The sequence below is a fragment of the Eptesicus fuscus genome, chromosome 16, assembly GCF_027574615.1.
Source record: "Eptesicus fuscus isolate TK198812 chromosome 16, DD_ASM_mEF_20220401, whole genome shotgun sequence".
Taxonomy (NCBI): domain Eukaryota; kingdom Metazoa; phylum Chordata; class Mammalia; order Chiroptera; family Vespertilionidae; genus Eptesicus; species Eptesicus fuscus.
Window position 1 is genome coordinate 67,470,897 of NC_072488.1, and position 20,177 is coordinate 67,491,073.

General features: G+C 48.4%; 1 protein-coding gene across 1 annotated transcript in view; it reads left to right on the plus strand.

The window, feature by feature from the left end:
• Positions 1-7,538: 7,538 nt before the first annotated feature.
• The window catches only part of SLC9A4 (solute carrier family 9 member A4), a 79,366-nt gene continuing 66,727 nt past the window's right edge, over positions 7,539-20,177 (plus strand). The window contains exons 1-2 of the mRNA XM_008153426.3: positions 7,539-7,794; positions 12,792-13,255. Coding sequence (XP_008151648.3) covers positions 7,539-7,794; positions 12,792-13,255 — 720 coding nt within the window. The remainder of the gene's footprint in view (positions 7,795-12,791; positions 13,256-20,177) is intronic.

The following is a 20,177-nucleotide window of genomic DNA, read 5'->3' on the forward strand; positions in this document are numbered from 1 at the left end:
TCAGATATAGCCCTTTGAATGCCATAAGCGGACACAAGCAGATGACCTCCCCCACACGCCAAGCGTGTCTATAGCCGCAAACCTTGCATGTAAACTCTGGTCGCCCAATTTTAAAATCAGACTTGTTAGTGACATCTCTGGGTTTGTAAAAGAAAATTAGGGTAACTTAAATTCATAAATATTCGAGCACATATGGAAGAAATGGGGATGGTTTCCATTTTGGACACATGGCAGTTAACTGATTAAAGCTCAAAGTAATGGTTGAAAGGATGCTCAAGGAACTTAGTGAGAACTGCAAGGAACTTGTAGGAACTTAATGGAAATAACAACTGCCTGAAAAACACACACATAAAAACCATAAATAACAACCGGTTGGAAATGAAGAATACCATATCTGACATCAAGACTACACTGGAAGGAATTTAAAAGTAGGTTGGATGAAACAGAGGATAAAATCAGTGATTTGGAAGCAAGGTGGGAAAAAAAGCAATTAGTGCAGGAAAAAAAGAATTAAAACAAATGAGGATAGTTTAAGCGAACTTTGGGACAACATGAAATATAACATCCACATCGTAGGGTGCTAGAAAGAGAAGAAATTGAGCAAAGGATAGAGAACCTGTTTGAAGAAATAATGGCAGAAAACTTGCCTAAAATAGTGAAGGAAAATGTCACACAAGTTCAAGATGCACAGAGAACCCCAATCAAGATGAACACAAAGAGACACACACCAAGACACATCATAATTTAAATGGCAAAGTTTAAAGACAAAAAGTGAATCTTAAAGGCAGCAAGAGAGAAATAGTTAGTTACATACAAGGGAGCTCCCAGAAGTCTAGCAGCTGATTTCTCAACAGAACCACTTCAGGCCAGAAGGGATTGGCATGAAGTATTTAAAGTAATGAAAAACAAGGACATGAAACCAAGATTACTCTATCCAGTGAGGCTATTGCTTAAAATTGAAGGCAAAATAAAAAGTTTCTTAGACAAAAAAAGACTAAAGAAGTTCATTACCATTAAACTACCATTGCAAGAAATGTTAATGGACTGCTTTAGGAAGAAAAAGAAATATATACAGAGAAGAACATAGGCATAAATAAAAAATGGCAATAAGTACCTATCAATAGTAACCTTAAATGTAAATGCTCCAAACAAAAGACACAGGGTAGCAGAATGGATAAGAAAACATGACCCATGTATATGTTGTCTACCAGAGACCCATCTAAGAACAAAGATTCAGACAGGCTGAAAGTAAAGGGGTAGAAAAGAATTTCATGCAAATGGAAACAGAAAAGAAGCTCAGGTAGCAATACTTATATGTGACAAAATAGACTTTAAAACAAAAGCCATAATGAGAGACAAATAAGGTCACTATATAATACTAAAGGAATCTATCCAACAAGAGGATATAACCCTGCAAAACATACATGCACCAATAAAGGAGCACTTAAATATATAAAGAAAAATCTTGGTGGACTTTAAGGGAGAGATTGACTGCAATACCATCATAGTAGGGGACTTTAACATGCACTGTCATCAATGGATAGATCTTTCAGATAAAAAAAAAAATTACAAGGAAACAGAAACTTTAAATGACATGCTATATCAGATAGATTTAATTGATATTTACAGAATATTTCACCCCAAAGCAGCAAAATATACATTCTTATCAAGTGCACATGGAACATTCTCAAAGATAGACTATATGTACAGACACGAAACAAATCTTAACAAATTCAAGAAATTGAAATCGTATCAAGCATCTCGAATCACAATGGCATGAAACTAGAGATCAACTACAATTAAAAAAGCTCAAAATCATCCAAACATATAGAGGCTAAATAGCATGTTATTAAACAATGAATGGGTTACCAATGAGAGCAAGGAAGATATCAAAAATTACCTGGAAAAAAAGATGAAAATGAACATAGAGCAACACAAAATCTATGGGACATAGTGAAAGCAGTCCTGAAGGGAAGTTTATAGCGTTACAGGCATACCTCAAGAAGAAAAAAAAAAAAATCTCAAATAAATATCTAACCCTAGACCTAAAAGAACAACAAGAAAAGCCCATAGAAATAGAAGGAAGGAAATAATAAACATCAGAGCAGAAATGACTGGCACAGAGACTAAAAAAAATAAAATAAAATACAAAATATCAATGAAATCAAGAGCTGTTTTTTTGAATAGATAAACAAGATTGATGAACCATTAGCCAGACTCAAAAAGAAACAAAGAGAGAAGATCCAAATAAATAAAATCAGAAACAAAAGTGGAGCAGTAACAACTGACACCACAGAAATACAAAGTTTTGTAAGAAAAGACTATATTGGTAAACAGCTACATGCCAACAAGCTGGACTATCTGGAGGGAATAGACAAATTCCTAAAATAAAATACAATCTCCCAATCAGGAAGACTCAGAAAATTTGAATAGGCCAGTAGCAACTGAGGAAATAGAAGCAGTAATCAAAAAACTCCCAGCAAACAAAAGCTCAGGTCTGGATGGCTTCAAAGAGGGGGGGGCGGGGGGGGAGGGTACCAAACATTCAAAGAAGAACTAACACCTATACTCCTCAAACAATTCCAAAAAATCCAAGAGGAAGTAACACTTTCAAGATTTTTTTTATGAAGCCAGCATTATCCTAATTCCAGAACTAGATAAAGATACTACAAAGAAAGAGAATTACAGGCCAATTTCTCTGATGAACATAGATGCTAAAATCCTCAACAAATATTAGCAAATTATATCCAGCAATATATTAAAAAGATCATACACGATGACCAAGTAGGATTTATTCCAGGATACAAGACTGGTACATTATTCTCAAATCAATAAACATCATACATCACATAAACAAATTGAATGACAAAAATTACATGATCATATCAATAGATGCAGAAAAAGCATTTGACAAAATCCAACACCCCCTTTTGATAAAAACTCTCAACAAAGTGGGAATAAAGGGATCATATCACAACATGATAAAGGCCATATATGACAAACCTACAGAAAACCTCATACTCAATGGGCAAAAGCTAAAACCATTTCCCATAATAACAGAAACAAGACAGGATGGCCACTTTCACCACTCTTATTCAACATAGTACTGGAAGTATTAGCCATAGCGTTCAGACAAGAAATAATAGGCATCCAAGTTGGAAAGGAGGAAGTAAAACATCATTATTCACAGATGACATGATATTGTACATAGAAAACCCTAAGTACTCCACCAAAAAATTACTAGATTTAATAAATAAATATGGCAATGTAGCAGGATACAAAATTAACACCCAGAAATCAATAGCATTTTATACATCAATAATGAATTCTCAGAAAGAGAAACTAAACAAACAATCCCATTTAACCACTGAAAATAAAAATTAAAATACTTAGAAATAAACTTAACCAAGGAGGTAAAAGACCTGTATTTGGAAAACTATAGAACATTGAAAAAAGAGATAGAAGAAGATATGAAGTAGAAGAATATACCGTGTTCATGGATTGGTAGAATCCACATCATTAAAATGTCCATACTACCCAAAGCAATCTACAAGATTCAATGCAATCCCTATTAAAATACCAACAGCATATTTCACAGATTTAGAACAAATGTTCCAGAAATTTATATGGAACCAAAAGAGAGCCCAAAGAGCTGCAGCAATCTTGAGAAAGAAGAACAAAGTTGGAGAAATCACAATACCACATATTAAGTTATAGTACACCTTGAAAGTTATACTACAAAGCCACTATAATCAAGAGCCTGTTACTGGCACTAGAACAGACAGAGATCAATGGAACAGAACAGAGAACCCATTATGCTCAATTAATATTTGACAAAGGAGGCAAGAGCATACAATGGTGTCAAGACAGTCTCTTCAATAAATGGTATTGGGAAAATTGGACAGATACATGCAAAAAATGAAACTAGACCACCAACTTACACCATACACAAGAGTAAACACAAAATGGATAAAGGACTTAAATGTTAGTCATAAAATTATGCAAATCCTAGAAGAAACCATAGGTAGCAAAATCTGAGACATTTCTCATAGTATGTTTAGAGATACAGCTCCTAGGGCAAAGGAAACTAAGGAGGAAATACACACATGGGACTACATCAAAATAAAGAGCTTCTGCACAGTAGTTTGCTTTCTTCCATTTCTTTCATTTGTGACATATTTCATTGTCTCTGCATTTTGGCTGCTTCCCTGTATTTGTTTCTATGTATTGGGTAGAGCTGCTAAGTCTCCTTGAGTTGGTAGAGTGGCCTTGTGTAGTAGGTGTCCTATTGGGTCCAGTGGCTCAGCCTCCCCAGTCACCTGATCTGGGAGCTCTAGATGCTCCCCTTTGTGGACTGTGAGCACAGTCTTGTTGTAGTTGAGCTTTGATTGCTGTTGGTGTCACTGGAAGGAATTGACCTCCAGGCCAACTGGCTGTGAGGATCAGCTGCGACTACAGTGGGAGAGCTGCTGTACAGGAGACACCCTTATGGAGAAGGACTTGCTTCAGTGGAGCTTTGGTGCTCACTGAGTCAGCCCCTTGAGTGTGTCGCTTATGGATGTGTAGAGTTGTAACCTGCTATGGTCTGACACTGACCACTGGGTACACTGGCTCTTGGGTCTCCAGGGAGGTGCAAAGTCAGCCACAGCTGGAGCCACCCAGCAAGAGCTACAGAGAGATCTGCAGATTCCTCCTCTTTGTATCAGGTTTGGAAGTGCCCAGATGAGGTCCAGCTATGAAGCAAGGCAGGCTGGTGCTGGTGCCAGATCTTGGACCTTTTATTGATAGGTTTGGGGCTCCCTGACCCAGCTACAGCTTATTTGAAAGATTTTAGCCTGAGCAAGGACAGGCCATTTATATGCAAAAGCCACTGCAGGCAGCTTGGGTGGGGTTGTAAATTTGATGAGGCAGGGTCTTAGGGAATCACAAGGGCAGAGCAAAAAGAAATGGCTGCCAGTCAGCCCTGCAACCAGGGAGGTCCCAGCATAGGAACAATGATCCCTATGAGCACTTCCCTCTGGGAGAAAGCTGCCCCCAAAGTTCCTGCCCCAATGCCAGATAATCCAGTTCCTCCTCATATGTATCTGGGTCCCTCAGAGCCTCGCCCTGGTGCTGGAGCTCAGAGGAAGCAGGACCTTGTAAGTTCAGTTGGTGGTGCCGGCCTTTTAAGAGGAGCAGCTGGGTCTCCAGCAGCCTCTGTGTCACTGAGCCCCAATCTGCACTGGTGTTTACAGCCCATAGTTCTTACTGCCCATAGGCACTTCTCTTCCTAGCTCTGGGACCCTGGGATGGGGGTCTGGTGTGGAGCTGGGACCCCCTGCTCCTCTGGGCAGCCTCCACAGAGATGATCACCCTCCCTATTAAAAAGGCAGCACACGTGGGTGCTGGGCCAGCCCATTACACGCCTCCACACTTCCGCACCTCCTGCCGGTCTCAATGTGCTTTCTTCTTTACTTCTCTAGTTGTAGGACTTCCAGCCAGCCAGCTTTCCAGCGGTTCTGGATGATGATTGTTCTGTATTTTAGTTGTAATTTTGATGTGGTTGTGGGAGGCAGCGAGTACAAGTGTTTACCTATATAAAGGATCTTCAAATCTCTCATGAGTTCTTTATACTTCCAGCATATAAATCCCTTATCAGATATATGATTTATTGTTTTTCTATTAGGTGGGTGTGTTTTTTACTTCCTTGATAACATAGTTTAGAGCAAAAGTTTTTTATTTTGATTTATCTATTTTTCCTTTTATTGTTTGTGGTTTTGTTGTTTATCAGAAAGGCTTTGCCTAATCCATTTGTGAGCATTTAATTCTACTTTCTTACCAAGAAGTTGCAACTAGATACTAGCCCTCTTTAACCCTTTCTGCCTCAATTTTCCAATGATTTTTATTGAGTTTGTTGAGGGAGAATTGTCTGCACTCACTAGAGTAAACTAAGAAAAGAAATATAAACCATCCTGCAGTTTGATATGAAGAGTGTTGAGGTAGTGACAGTGAATAGTAATTCTCGTTTTCTATTGAGCACTCTTTTTCTTAAATATGTTTTCATTGATATTATAGAGAGAGAAAGGGAGAGGGGGAGGGAGAGAGAGATAGAAACATCAATGAGAGAGAAGCATCATCAATCAGCTGCCTCCTGCATGTCCCCTCCTGGGGATCAAGCCTGCCACCTGGGCATGTGCCCTGACCCGGGATTCAAATTGGGGACCTCTTGGCTCCTGGGTTGATGCTCAACCACTGAGCCATGCCAGCTGGGCTGTTGAGCAGAGCACTCTGTCATTGCCACAGAATTCTTATTTCTCATATAGAATAAGAAATGTTCTTGAAAATAATAAATTTTAACATTAAATGCCAGATAGTGTATATTTGTTACCTCATTTACACTCCTAGTCACTGCATCAGGCAGCTATTATTATCCTCCCCTTCTCATATGAGGACACTTTGGCATGGTCCCCTGGCTTGATGTAGAGCTAGGAGTGGACCCACAGGATCCATCTCAGCATCCTTTCATACACTCTGCTGTGCTCCTTTTTTTAAACAAATATAATAACAAAATTCTTTACCCTGAACATTCAGATGTGCCAGGGAGTTTCTCAAAAAGTAGATTTTTACATGTAGTTTGGAGCTTGTTCTTCAGCTTATTGCTTTTTTTCCTTTTTTTTTTTTTTTGTGCTATGTAAAGTTTACAGAGAACTAGAACTTTTTTTCTTTGAATTACTGCTCAAATCCAGTAATGAGTCATACCTCCGCCTTTTCCTCCTCATTATAGAGACCATCTGAGCCGGGTGCCAGGACATTATAGAGACCATCTGACCCGGGTGCCAGGACCTTCCTGGTCTATACTGGGCCTGGCATGAATGGATAGCTTTCCTTACTCTCAGAGGGGCCCTGGTTCAGATGCTGGTCACAGGGCTGCCTGAGAGGTTTGTCATTGAAATGCCAAGGGGCCTATGGTGGCTGCCCACTAGGTGTCAGCAGTGTAACCCCCAGCGAGCACTCAGGAAAGTCCAATCAGGGAGAATAATTAGTGTCGATCAGAGCTACCTGCAGCCTTGCCACTCAGCACCGGCGACAGAAAGAGCCAGGAGGAGAGAAGGGGCAGGTGCGAGGCAGCAGCCCTCGCCCGAAGCTGGGAGAGGAGGGCCCCTCCTGGTAGAAGGACCCCAGCGATGTCTGAAAGGAGCCCGTGGCATCCTTTTCAATTTTGATTCCCAGGACCAAACCCGTGTGCCGTGCAGTGAGAGAGCTTTGAGCAAAGAGAGATTTTTCCCTTCACAGATGCGCTTCTCACAGTCAGGTAAAGGCCACACAGGTGCTCCCAGCGGGAACAAAGCTGCTGAATGACTGCGTGCCAGGCAGAAGCTGAGCTGCCTGGACGGAATCTCACCAAGGCCATTGGAGCGCATCTGCACTCGGGACTCGAGGCCGCACTCGGACCCTTGCTGGGCCTGTGGACTGTGCGCGCGTCCTTCTGACCGGCGGAGCCCTGTGCTCAGGACCCTGGAGGCAGGGCCCACAGTGCGAGGGGCAGGAGGAGGCCCAGCATGGGTTTCCAGGCACCGGGGCCACTTAGTGCTTGGCACTGGCTGCTGCTGCTAGTGGCCCTCAAGGGTTCGGAAGCAACGTCTGATTTGAACAAACCCACCAATCCCCCGGCCCAGCAGGAGCCTGGGGCTGGGTTCGCTGCTTCGGGCCCAGCGCTGGCCGAGAAGATCACTGTCTTTGCACTGGACTATGACTACGTGCAAGTCCCCTATGAAGTCACCCTCTGGATCCTTCTCGCTTCCCTCGCAAAAATAGGTGAGTCCCCAAACCCGGGCTGTGCGCGTTTCCCGCATGAGATGCTGCGTGTGGACGCGCCTGGGATGGGCGCCGGGTGGGTCTGACTGTGCTGCTGTCACGTCAGCTCTGCCCTGGTCCCGGGGCACCAGCTCTCCATGCAGCCGCTGGTGGAATGTAAAGGTGGACCTTCGGTCCTGGGTTGTTTTGATTTCTTCTCATTTCAGTGTGACAACCATGTGGCATTAGTTGGCGTGCAACAATCTCAAGGTTCTGTGCTTTAAAAATCACTAGAGAGTGAAGCACGCAGGTCCCAGGACGATGGCCAATGGGAATTTCACAAATCACATAAAGATTCTTCTGTAAAATATTCTCCCTTCATTCTTGGCCATGTAGCCAGGGGCTTCATCAATGGCTCCCACTGTGAAATCTGTAAAAGTGGGCTGTGCTCCTTGCAAATTGGCAGAGAGCAACTCTTAGGTCCCTCGGTGATGGGAAATGGGGATACAGGAGATTTTATCTGTCAATAGAATGTAGATTTACACATGAGCCAAGTGAAGCCAGTGGGGCACCCACACTTTCCTTTGTGAAATAAAGTGAATTCAAGTTGATGGATTAAATTCTAACCAAGGTTCTTTGTACCAAACCCAATGTAATGTTTTACACTCTGTGACCATTTATTTCCAAATGCCACCCCCTTTCTCCTTAAAACCAGCTCCTTAGAGCCAAGGCCAGGTGGCTCCGTTGGTTGAAGCATTATCCCAACACCAAAAGGTTGTGGGTTCAATTCTGGTCAGGGCACACGCCTAGGCTGCAGGTTCTATCTCCAATCAAGGCAAGCATGGGAGGCACCTGATTAATGTTTCTCTCTCACATCTCTCTCTCTCTCTCTCCCTCTCTCTGTCTTACTTCCTCTCTCTCTCTCTCAAATCCTCAGGTGAGGATTAAAAAATTTTTTTAAATAAAACCAGCTTATTCGAAAGTGGAAAACTGATACAATTATTTCAATTACTTTGTATAACATACCCTTTGCCACGGTTATGAAATTTGTCATTTGAATAGATAAATTGCTTTGTTAGAAACTATGGTGCCCATTTACATTAACCTCTAGGCTGGGTGGGAAATGGGTTGAGCCATGAGATCTGCCAGGTAATTCCTTGGCATCAGGACTGTGGGTTCTGTCTTCTCCTGACCCCCGGGGGTGTTGGGGTGCAGTGTATTAGTCAGATGCTCCTTCATAACTGCCATTCATTTTGAGCTAGTGAGGTATGGAGATTAAATGGATTGTTACCTTGAAGAACTCCTGTGTGATTTGTCAAATGGTTAAGTTATACAAAGGGTCTCACATCATCTCTAAGAAGTGCTCACATAAGAACAGGCTCAGCGTGGAGCTGAGGGCCCAGCACCTCTCAGGCAGCCACATGGACTGAGAACATCCAGGGGGTCTCAGTGGGTTTTAAATGTTCCTTTGTACACACGGGAGGGGTGCTCCCGCCCGCCCCTCCCCGGCACAGGAATGCTGAGGCTGTTCTGGGTCATGAACTAGATCTGCCGTGACTGGCTAGTAACTGTCTTTCTAAGCACCAGCTTGTTCATCTGTGAAACTATTTTTAAAACCCTTTTTTGGTGCAAATAAGGATTTTCTAATATAAAAGAGGCTTATGTTCTATGTCAGTAAACATCGAAATGCAGAAAGGATGTATTTTATCTTGATTTGATATTGGCATAAAACATAGATTGCTCTTTAGAGGTAGCATATGTGCCCAGACTCTCTATGTCTAGAAGTCTGGAGTGTTGTAGTGGTTTAAATGTTCTTGATTTTCAAATTGATATAATTCAACATACTTTAGGAAAAGAAAATAGCTTAAGTAGGTTTTCAGATGGATCATGCGCATTCAAGTACAATTTCATATTTGCTAGTCTTTCCAAATTCAAGCCAATTACTGGGCTTGTAGGTTTATATATGGTGGGCGGGGGCGGGGGCGGGGGGGGGGGGGGGGCGGGGGGAGCGTGGAGGAAGACATAAAACTTTAAGAAAACAAACCTATACAGACTTTTTTAGATTCCACATTATGAAATTTTAGTTAAGATACAATTAATAATCATTATTAGTATTCATTATTTCATTTATCATCCTAGCAAGCACACTCATTGAGCTCTGTGCAATGTGTGGAAATGACCATGGTCCCTGGCCGCAGGGACTGCGCTTCATGGGGAAGACGGGGGGTCTAACGCTGCCTGGCAGGCCTCTGCCAGGAAACATCAGACTCTCCCCAGTCCTTCTGATTTCAGTGTTTATTTATTTATTTAAACATGTCTTTACTGATTTTAGAGAAGATGAAGGGAGACGGAGAGAGAGGAACATCAATGAGAGAGAGAAACATTGATTGGCTGCCTCCTGCATACCCCCTCCTGGCGATGGAGACTGCAACCCAGGCATGTGCCCTGACAGGGAATCGAACTGGCAACCTCCTGGTGCCCCCCAGAGAACACCCAACCAACTGGGCCACACTGGCCAAGACTCCCCAATCCTTTGTAAAACACCAACTATGCACGTCGTAAAGTATGATATTACAGAACAAAGATAATACAAAGTCACCTCAGACTTGTTTATCTTTTATTCAGTTCCACTTCTTGTAAGTTTATAGAAGGATGTCCTGAATCCCTGGGCAGAATGGAATGGAGAACTCTCTTTGGCTTGTAGGTAGGACATTGTTATTTAAGTTTCAGTCACTGAAGCTAAAAACTCTCAAGTGACTGACTCTATTGTTGTCATGAAGGGGAGGAAGCTCTGGAGTGATGGACAGGCAGCACCGCCTTCTGGGCCCTGCGTGCAGGCGCCTCTCCCGGGCTGGGCAGGTGCACGCGCTGAAGGTAGGGCATGCTGCATCCATCTCAGGACACTGGAGTGCAGAAAGCAGGGCCGAACTGGGGAGACAGAGGGCCTAATAACACTGCATAGGGACTCTTCCACCTCTCTCACATTTAAAAAGTTCAATGTGGTTGAAATAAGCACTACAAGAAGAAGAAGAGGAAGGGGAGGGGGAGGGAAGAGGAGGAGAAAGTTCTCTTCAGAAACAGAGAGAGCAGGATCTTAGAAGGAGACCTTACGCTGGTTTTGAAGCCAGTGGACTAAGTGTGTGGTCTGGGATAATGTCTCTTGATGCTAATAATGTGCCCTTGTATGAACCAGCCTGCTATAGTGAATGGAGAAGTTCAAAGATATGGTCAGGGAAATGCACATGCTCCTTGGATGGCTGACCCTAAAATATTCCTAAGGAGACATTCAATGGCACCCCATGGTCTATGGGAGAAAAGCTACACTCCTTAACCTTGAATTCAAGGCCCCCATTATTTGGCTCAAAATCATCAGAGCATCTTTTTCCTATGCTCTTCCCAATTCCAAATTTGCCCCAGCCAGGTGGGTGCCCTCAATGAATCAAACATATCTGGCTGGGCCATTCCTATCTTTCTATTTTTCTCTTGGCATTCTCTCAGCCTGAAATATCTTCCATTTTGTCTATGTGAGTCATAAGCATTCTCCAACAGCCTGTTCAACTTCTACTTACCATGTAAAAGCTTTTCTCACAAACATGCAGCCTGCCCACCCATTCCCTTATACACGTGATTTTCCCAGCAGGCGGCGGGCCACTGTGCCGTAGACACCTGGAGGAGCGCATTGGCAGATGTCAAGATGTCTGCCATTCTGCCTCAGGCTGAGAAGCTTGGAGTTTAGTAGGGGAGATAAGCATGCACACAAAAATAGTGGGAAGGGATCATTGTTGTCAGACTGGTATGTATGAAATTTTATAATAATTCAGGGGAAGACATATTATTTCTTTTTAGAAGAGATCAGGAAAAGCTTAACCTCAAAGATTGAGCAGGACCAGAAAATTTTAACAAAGGACAATTCAGGCAGCAGCAACAGGGTGAGAAGATGCGAGGGGCGGCAGGTGCAAAAGTGTGTGGCTGGCTGTGGGACGGTGATTCCGAGAGAGCCCCAGGGTGACGTGCTACGCCTGGCTGCCCATCCTGTCTGCTGCCCATTGCATCCTGTCTCAATGTGTATTTAGTTGTACACTTACACATTTTGTTGTTGTTTTCTTATTATTTGTTAATGTCTTATTTCTAAAATGTTGTCAACGGTTGGAATTGTAGAAAACATGTTAGGCCCTCCGCCTCCCAGTACTTCCCCGTGGGTGGTTAGCAGGGATGCTTAACAAAAACCCTCAGTTTCAAACCCATGAGATGTGTGTGTACCCTCACATACCAGGTGGGGAATGGGGCCATCAGATACACGTGGTGTAGGGAAGTCCCCTGGCGGCAGGAGGGGGTGAGCGGGGGTTTGAGGGTGAGAAAGAAGGTCAGGAGGATAAGGCAGTAATTAGAAGAAGGAAGGGGCAGTCCTGAGCAGAGGTGGTGGCTGTGGGATTGGAGGGAAGGGGATGGACTGCAGGGGCAGCTGAAGAGAGACGTTACTGATGAAATAGGCAGCTGATTAAATAAAGGGGCAAAAGCAATGGGGGGTCATGAGAATGGGACTTGATTTCCCCTTAAGTGACTGAGTGGATGGCAATGTCCTTGATTAAATAAGGGGAATAAAGGACTTACATTTGTTTCTTTGTTTGGAGGAGAGGGAGGTGAGATGAGGTCAGTTTGGAACAAGCTGAGGGTCAGGCGACAGAAAAGACTCTGCATGAGCCTTGAAGGCAGTTTTGCATGAGCACAAACGGGCCCACCCGCTTCTCTCCTCTTCTCTCCAGTGCTCAGTCCTGTCAAATGGGGGAGCAGGAAGGACGAAGGGGCGACTGCTGCACAGAACACTGATTCCGCAGCCCGTGCTGGGCTGGCATGTGAAGCACGTGGTCCTGTGTAAGCCCCCACCGCGCCCAGGTCCTGCCGCACAGAGAGCGCGGCCAGCTGGCGCCGGCGCCATCTGCGTGGCTGTAGAGCCCTTGCGCACCGTCTCCTGGGGTCTCGGTAGCAAGCAGCTAACTGTGGCCTCTGCTCTTCCCCAGGCTTCCACCTCCACCACAGGCTGCCAGGCCTCATGCCGGAAAGCTGCCTGCTCATCATTGTGGGGGCTCTGGTGGGGGCCATCATTTTTGGCACTGACCACAAATCGCCTCCGGTCATGGACTCCAACATCTACTTCCTGTACCTCCTCCCTCCCATTGTCCTGGAGGGCGGCTACTTCATGCCCACCCGGCCCTTCTTTGAGAACATCGGCTCCATCCTGTGGTGGGCAGGCCTGGGGGCCCTGGTCAACGCCGTGGGCATCGGCCTCTCCCTCTACCTCATCTGCCAGATCAAGGCCTTTGGCCTCAGCGATGTCAACCTGCTTCAGAACCTGCTGTTCGGCAGCCTGATCTCCGCCGTGGACCCGGTGGCGGTGCTGGCTGTGTTCGAGGAGGCGCGCGTGAACGAGCCGCTGTACATGATGATCTTCGGGGAGGCCCTTCTCAATGACGGCATCAGTGTGGTGAGGTGGCCGGGCATGTCCCCGGGAGCGGGGCTCTGGTGTGCAGGCACCAGGAGACTGAGTCCAGGGCTAATGGAGAGGGCTGAGCAGGCCAGAGACTGAGTCCAGGGCTAAAGGAGAGGGCTGAGCAGGCCAGGAGACTGAGTCCAGGGCTAAAGGAGAGGGCTGAGCAGGCCAGGAGACTGAGTCCAGGGCTAATGGAGAGGGCTGAGCAGGCCAGGAGACTGAGTCCAGGGCTAAAGGAGAGGGCTGAGCAGGCCAGGAGACTGAGTCCAGGGCTAATGGAGAGGGCTGAGCAGGCCAGGAGACTGAGTCCAGGGCTAATGGAGAGGGCTGAGCAGGCCAGGAGACTGAGTCCAGGGCTAATGGAGAGGGCTGAGCAGGCCAGGAGACTGAGTCCAGGGCTAATGGAGAGGGCTGAGCAGGCCAGGAGACTGAGTCCAGGGCTAATGGAGAGGGCTGAGCAGGCCAGGAGACTGAGTCCAGGGCTAAAGGAGAGGGCTGAGCAGGCCAGAGACTGAGTCCAGGGCTAAAGGAGAGGGCTGAGCAGGCCAGAGACTGAGTCCAGGGCTAAAGGAGAGGGCTGAGCAGGCCAGAGACTGAGTCCAGGGCTAAAGGAGAGGGCTGAGCAGGCCAGAGACTGAGTCCAGGGCTAATGGAGAGGGCTGAGCAGGCCAGAGACTGAGTCCAGGGCTAATGGAGAGGGCTGAGCAGGCCAGGAGACTGAGTCCAGGGCTAAAGGAGAGGGCTGAGCAGGCCAGAGACTGAGTCCAGGGCTAATGGAGAGGGCTGAGCAGGCCAGAGACTGAGTCCAGGGCTAATGGAGAGGGCTGAGCAGGCCAGGAGACTGAGTCCAGGGCTAATGGAGAGGGCTGAGCAGGCCAGGAGACTGAGTCCAGGGCTAAAGGAGAGGGCTGAGCAGGCCAGAGACTGAGTCCAGGGCTAAAGGAGAGGGCTGAGCAGGCCAGAGACTGAGTCCAGGGCTAAAGGAGAGGGCTGAGCAGGCCAGAGACTGAGTCCAGGGCTAAAGGAGAGGGCTGAGCAGGCCAGAGACTGAGTCCAGGGCTAATGGAGAGGGCTGAGCAGGCCAGAGACTGAGTCCAGGGCTAATGGAGAGGGCTGAGCAGGCCAGGAGACTGAGTCCAGGGCTAAAGGAGAGGGCTGAGGAGGCCAGAGACTGAGTCCAGGGCTAAAGGAGAGGGCTGAGCAGGCCAGAGACTGAGTCCAGGGCTAATGGAGAGGGCTGAGCAGGCCAGAGACTGAGTCCAGGGCTAATGGAGAGGGCTGAGCAGGCCAGGAGACTGAGTCCAGGGCTAATGGAGAGGGCTGAGCAGGCCAGGAGACTGAGTCCAGGGCTAATGGAGAGGGCTGAGCAGGCCAGAGTCTGAGTCCAGGGCTAATGGAGAGGGCTGAGCAGGCCAGAGACTGAGTCCAGGGCTAATGGAGAGGGCTGAGCAGGCCAGAGACTGAGTCCAGGGCTAAAGGAGAGGGCTGAGCAGGCCAGGAGACTGAGTCCAGGGCTAATGGAGAGGGCTGAGCAGGCCAGGAGACTGAGTCCAGGGCTAAAGGAGAGGGCTGAGCAGGCCAGAGACTGAGTCCAGGGCTAATGGAGAGGGCTGAGCAGGCCAGAGACTGAGTCCAGGGCTAATGGAGAGGGCTGAGCAGGCCAGAGACTGAGTCCAGGGCTAATGGAGAGGGCTGAGCAGGCCAGGAGACTGAGTCCAGGGCTAAAGGAGAGGGCTGAGCAGGCCAGGAGACTGAGTCCAGGGCTAATGGAGAGGGCTGAGCAGGCCAGAGTCTGAGTCCAGGGCTAATGGAGAGGGCTGAGCAGGCCAGAGACTGAGTCCAGGGCTAAAGGAGAGGGCTGAGCAGGCCAGAGACTGAGTCCAGGACTAAGGGGGAGGGCTGAGCAGGCCAGAGACTGAGTCCAGGGCTAATGGAGAGGGCTGAGCAGGCCAGAGACTGAGTCCAGGGCTAAAGGAGAGGGCTGAGCAGGCCAGAGACTGAGTCCAGGGCTAAAGGAGAGGGCTGAGCAGGCCAGAGACTGAGTCCAGGGCTAAAGGAGAGGGCTGAGCAGGCCAGAGACTGAGTCCAGGGCTAATGGAGAGGGCTGAGCAGGCCAGAGACTGAGTCCAGGGCTAATGGAGAGGGCTGAGCAGGCCAGGAGACTGAGTCCAGGGCTAAAGGAGAGGGCTGAGCAGGCCAGAGACTGAGTCCAGGGCTAATGGAGAGGGCTGAGCAGGCCAGAGACTGAGTCCAGGGCTAATGGAGAGGGCTGAGCAGGCCAGAGACTGAGTCCAGGGCTAATGGAGAGGGCTGAGCAGGCCAGGAGACTGAGTCCATGGCTAAAGGAGAGGGCTGAGCAGGCCAGGAGACTGAGTCCAGGGCTAATGGAGAGGGCTGAGCAGGCCAGAGACTGAGTCCAGGGCTAATGGAGAGGGCTGAGCAGGCCAGGAGACTGAGTCCAGGGCTAAAGGAGAGGGCTGAGCAGGCCAGAGACTGAGTCCAGGGCTAAAGGAGAGGGCTGAGCAGGCCAGGAGACTGAGTCCAGGGCTAAAGGAGAGGGCTGAGCAGGCCAGAGACTGAGTCCAGGGCTAAAGGAGAGGGCTGAGCAGGCCAGAGACTGAGTCCAGGGCTAATGGAGAGGGCTGAGCAGGCCAGAGACTGAGTCCAGGGCTAAAGGAGAGGGCTGAGCAGGCCAGGAGACTGAGTCCAGGGCTAATGGAGAGGGCTGAGCAGGCCAGAGTCTGAGTCCAGGGCTAATGGAGAGGGCTGAGCAGGCCAGAGACTGAGTCCAGGGCTAATGGAGAGGGCTGAGCAGGCCAGAGACTGAGTCCAGGGCTAAAGGAGAGGGCTGAGCAGGCCAGGAGACTGAGTCCAGGGCTAAAGGAGAGGGCTGAGCAGGCCAGAGACTGAGTCCAGGGCTAATGGAGAGGGCTGAGCAGGCCAGAGACTGAGTCCAGGGCTAATGGAGAGGGCTGAGCAGGCCAGGAGACTGAGTCCAGGGCTAATGGAGAGGGCTGAGCAGGCCAGGAGACTGAGTCCAGGGCTAAAGGAGAGGGCTGAGCAGGCCAGAGACTGAGTCCAGGGCTAATGGAGAGGGCTGAGCAGGCCAGAGACTGAGTCCAGGGCTAATGGAGAGGGCTGAGCAGGCCAGAGACTGAGTCCAGGGCTAATGGAGAGGGCTGAGCAGGCCAGGAGACTGAGTCCAGGGCTAATGGAGAGGGCTGAGCAGGCCTGAGCCCGGGCAGGGCAGAGATTGGCTTTGGCCAGTGCGGGTTGCCCAAGTTTAGGTGACATTCCTTAGGATGACTGCTCACTAACACTGCTTGCCATTCAATTCCCAACTAGCTTCTTTTTCATTTTTTAATATCGTTTTATTGATTTCAGAGAGGAAGGGAGAGGGAGAGATAGAAACATCAATGATGAGAGAGAATCATTGATCAGCTGCCTCCTGCACGCCCCCCACTGGGGATCCAGCCTGCAGTCCAGGCATGTGCCCTTGACCAGAAATCAAACTATGACCTCCTGGTTCATACAGGTTGGGCCCAACTAGCTTCTTTAAAGAGTGGAAAAGGAGAGAGAACAAATCGTTCTGTAGTTAAACTCAGTGTATCACTGTGCTAACAGAAACTTGCTAAAGGCTTTTCCGGGATTGCTCACTGCAGGCTCACCGCAGGCTCTGTGTGCTAAGTACCTTGTCATGCTGCATGCGATGTGCCAGTGAATGAGAGAGGTGACAGAGGGCCGTGAAACGTGCCCCTTACGTGACAGTGAGGACTGCAGGCGTTCGGGAAATGTGAGAGCAGGGTTTTGCTGAGGAGCCCTTGGAGAGGAGCCAGAAGGACTGAGACTAGCTCAGACATCAAGGCCCAGAGATGCCCGTGGCTGCAGGTGCTAGAATGTTCCGGACTAGCCCTCCCATTGCTCAGTCTCTTACGTTACTGCAAACTTTCACCGGTTATTAGTCTGAGATTTTTGTGTATACTTTGATACACTTCTCTTATTTTGAAATTTGTAGCACATCACATAAGTAAAACTAGAATGATTTTCAGTGTGAAAGTCAAACCATACAAATTATACAGCTAAAGGCACCAAGCCTCCAGTGCCCTCTTCTCGCCCTGGATGAGACAACCCAATACACATGTAGACATATGTTATCTTACATACATTGGGTAAGATCACGTTATATTTTTGCTTTTGCAGGTTCTAGGAAGTGCCATCTCTGGGGTAAAAAGTAGGTACATTAAAAAAAAATTTAAGATGCTGCTGTTTTAATCACCACTTCTTTGTCTGATTGATGACGGAGGGACCCACTCCTGTCAGGGAATGACAGGTAATCCTGGCCAGATGAGCTCAATAAAGTCTAGGGAGGAGGGTAGGCACACACTCAGGGCCATGGGCCATACACATGGGGCCAAAGCACACACACAGGGCCACGGGCACACACGCAGGGCCACGGGCACACACACAGGGCCACAGTGGGGTGTGAGAGGCAGGCTGAGTAGTGCTGAGAGGAGGCTGCCTCCTGGCTCCCATGGACGATGAGGTTTGTTGTTTGAAGAAGTCCACCGGCTAACGGGGGCTGGAACCCACTACACAGGGAGATGCAGGAGCTGTGCCTGGTCCCCTCTATAGGAAGGTTATTGCTGGGGGACCTCATCCACAGGGTCAGAGCGGGGAGGGCCTTGCGGTTACCCACTGGAGACCCTCCGTGTTTTAGCACGTGTCAAGGTAGAATGCAATATTAGCTCTTACACCATGGCTGCAAATGTTTTTCAGAAGGTAGAGACCTTACGTTTCTGCAGACAGGGCACTGAGCATGTTTGCTGGCATCGCATCAACAAGGGGCATGTTTTCTTCGTGTTTCCCAGCCTGACGAGCAGAGGGAGCTCTGCCGGCGTTCACCCGTGGCACGTGGCAGTATCTTTCCAGTGGTTGTGGGTGATGGTTTCTCATGCTGAAAATTGGAAGCTTTACTCTTTGGGGGTTGCCATATTTAAAACAATACAGGACACCCAATTAAATTTGAATTTCATAGAAACTACAGATAATTTTTATAAGTATATTGCAAATGTTGAGTGTTGTCGATTTTTCTTGGGGACCGTTTATTGTTTTTATATTTAACTAGAGGCCTGTTGCATGAAAATTCATGCACTGGAGGGGGCGTCCCTTAGCCAAGCCTGCCCCCTCTCACAGTCTAGGAGCCCTCAGGGGCAGGAGTCTACCCGGCAATCAGGGGAAGGCAACACTCCCATCACCCCTCTGCTGCTGCCACTGCCAGCAGCACAAGCCTCAACTGGCCCTGGTTACCTGAGCCTCGGGCAGCCGTGGGTGGCTGGGAAGACACCATCTGAGGCTTGCCTGTGCCTCAGGCCAGCCCTGGGCAGCTGAGGGGCTAAGGGGACTGGGGGACTCTGAAGGCAGGCATGCAGAGTGACCAGACACCCCTGGTGGTGGGCCCAGCCATACCACACCACCTGCCACCCTGGCGGGGCTGAGGGGACTGGACGCCACCATCTTGTGGCTGTGGGCGCTGCCATCTTTGAGGGTGTGGCAGTTAATTAACATATCCCCTCCTTATTGGCTGTGGGTGCCACCATCTTTGTGAGGGTGTGATGGTCAATTAGCATATTCCTTCTTTATTAGATAGGATTTGTAAGAACTCATTAAATTATTTGCATTTTAAACTCCTCAATATTGCATAAAAATCAAGCATTTCCTCACATTCTGTTATTTTTTAAAATTATGGTATCCATTATTCTATACAAGGTTTAAATTTTTATAAGGTCAAATCTAACTGAAGCATTCCTTCATTGCCTTGGGGTTCTTACCTTCCTTAGGATTGTGCCTAGCCAAAAGACAGGCAGCCATACTGTTTTCTATTTCCCCTTTACAATTCCTTATTCAGTCACCCGTCACATAGCATTTTATCCTGAGGACTTACTTCCCAAAACTAGAAAGTGTGGGGGAACGGAAGCTCTTGAGAAGTAGCCCGAGCTTTGGGGGTGGATTCCGCGGGGAAGGAGGCGCGCCGTGAAGTGGGAAGGGAATTTATTTATTCATAAGCACGATCTTTAGCCGATGAACAGAGTACCAGAGTCGCCAGCCTGCGCCCACTTTCCCGCTGGACAAGGTCCCTGAGAGCCCAGGTGTCGGGAAGTTGCTAGGGAGCTGGGGCTCCAGGCGCCCACAGATGTGCCCTTTGCCCAGTGCGGCCCTGGGCCCTCAGCATGACTCCTTGGAGGGCCCGCCCACCCAGACCTGCGGCCCAGGCTCTCAGGGAGGGAACTTGGGGTCTGTGTGTGCAGCAGGCCCTGGGGTGCTGGCTCGCCTGGAGAGCCACTGCTCTGGCTGAGTGAGGTCTGTGTGGAAGGAGGACCTCCTTGGAGGGGCACTGAGTCTCTGAGCCGCTCCGCGCCTTCTCCCTCGGCTATTTTCACATTTCCGTCTTGTTACAATGGAGTGAGTGTCCTCCACTGGGACTTTGCTGCGAGGCCTGGTGTGTTCATTTCATAGTGAGTCTCCCAGATGTCCTCGTCTGTCACTGACGTCTAAGCTCTTCGGGCGCCTAGTTCGCTGGAACCCCCTCCACGGGCAACCCCCTGAGTGACAGCCTCAGGCCGCACTGGGCTGCCATGGAGTAACTTCTCATCTCAGCCTTCCCTCATAAGGGGGGCTCCCTGCGCCCCAGTGGACGGGGCCTGCACGCTGGTGCTGAGAAGGAGCCCCTGTCACCGCAGGGGAGCCTTTGCCTCCGTGGCCGGTGCCGCCCTGGGCGCCAGCCTCCCTTGGGATCAACACGGACAGCCAGTCGCAGCTGGGCTTCCGTTGCTTTGTTTTTCTAGCAACATCTGTTTGACTTTCCAAAGTTTAATTGCTTCCACTTGGACATTTTTTAAATGACAATTTACTAGCAAAG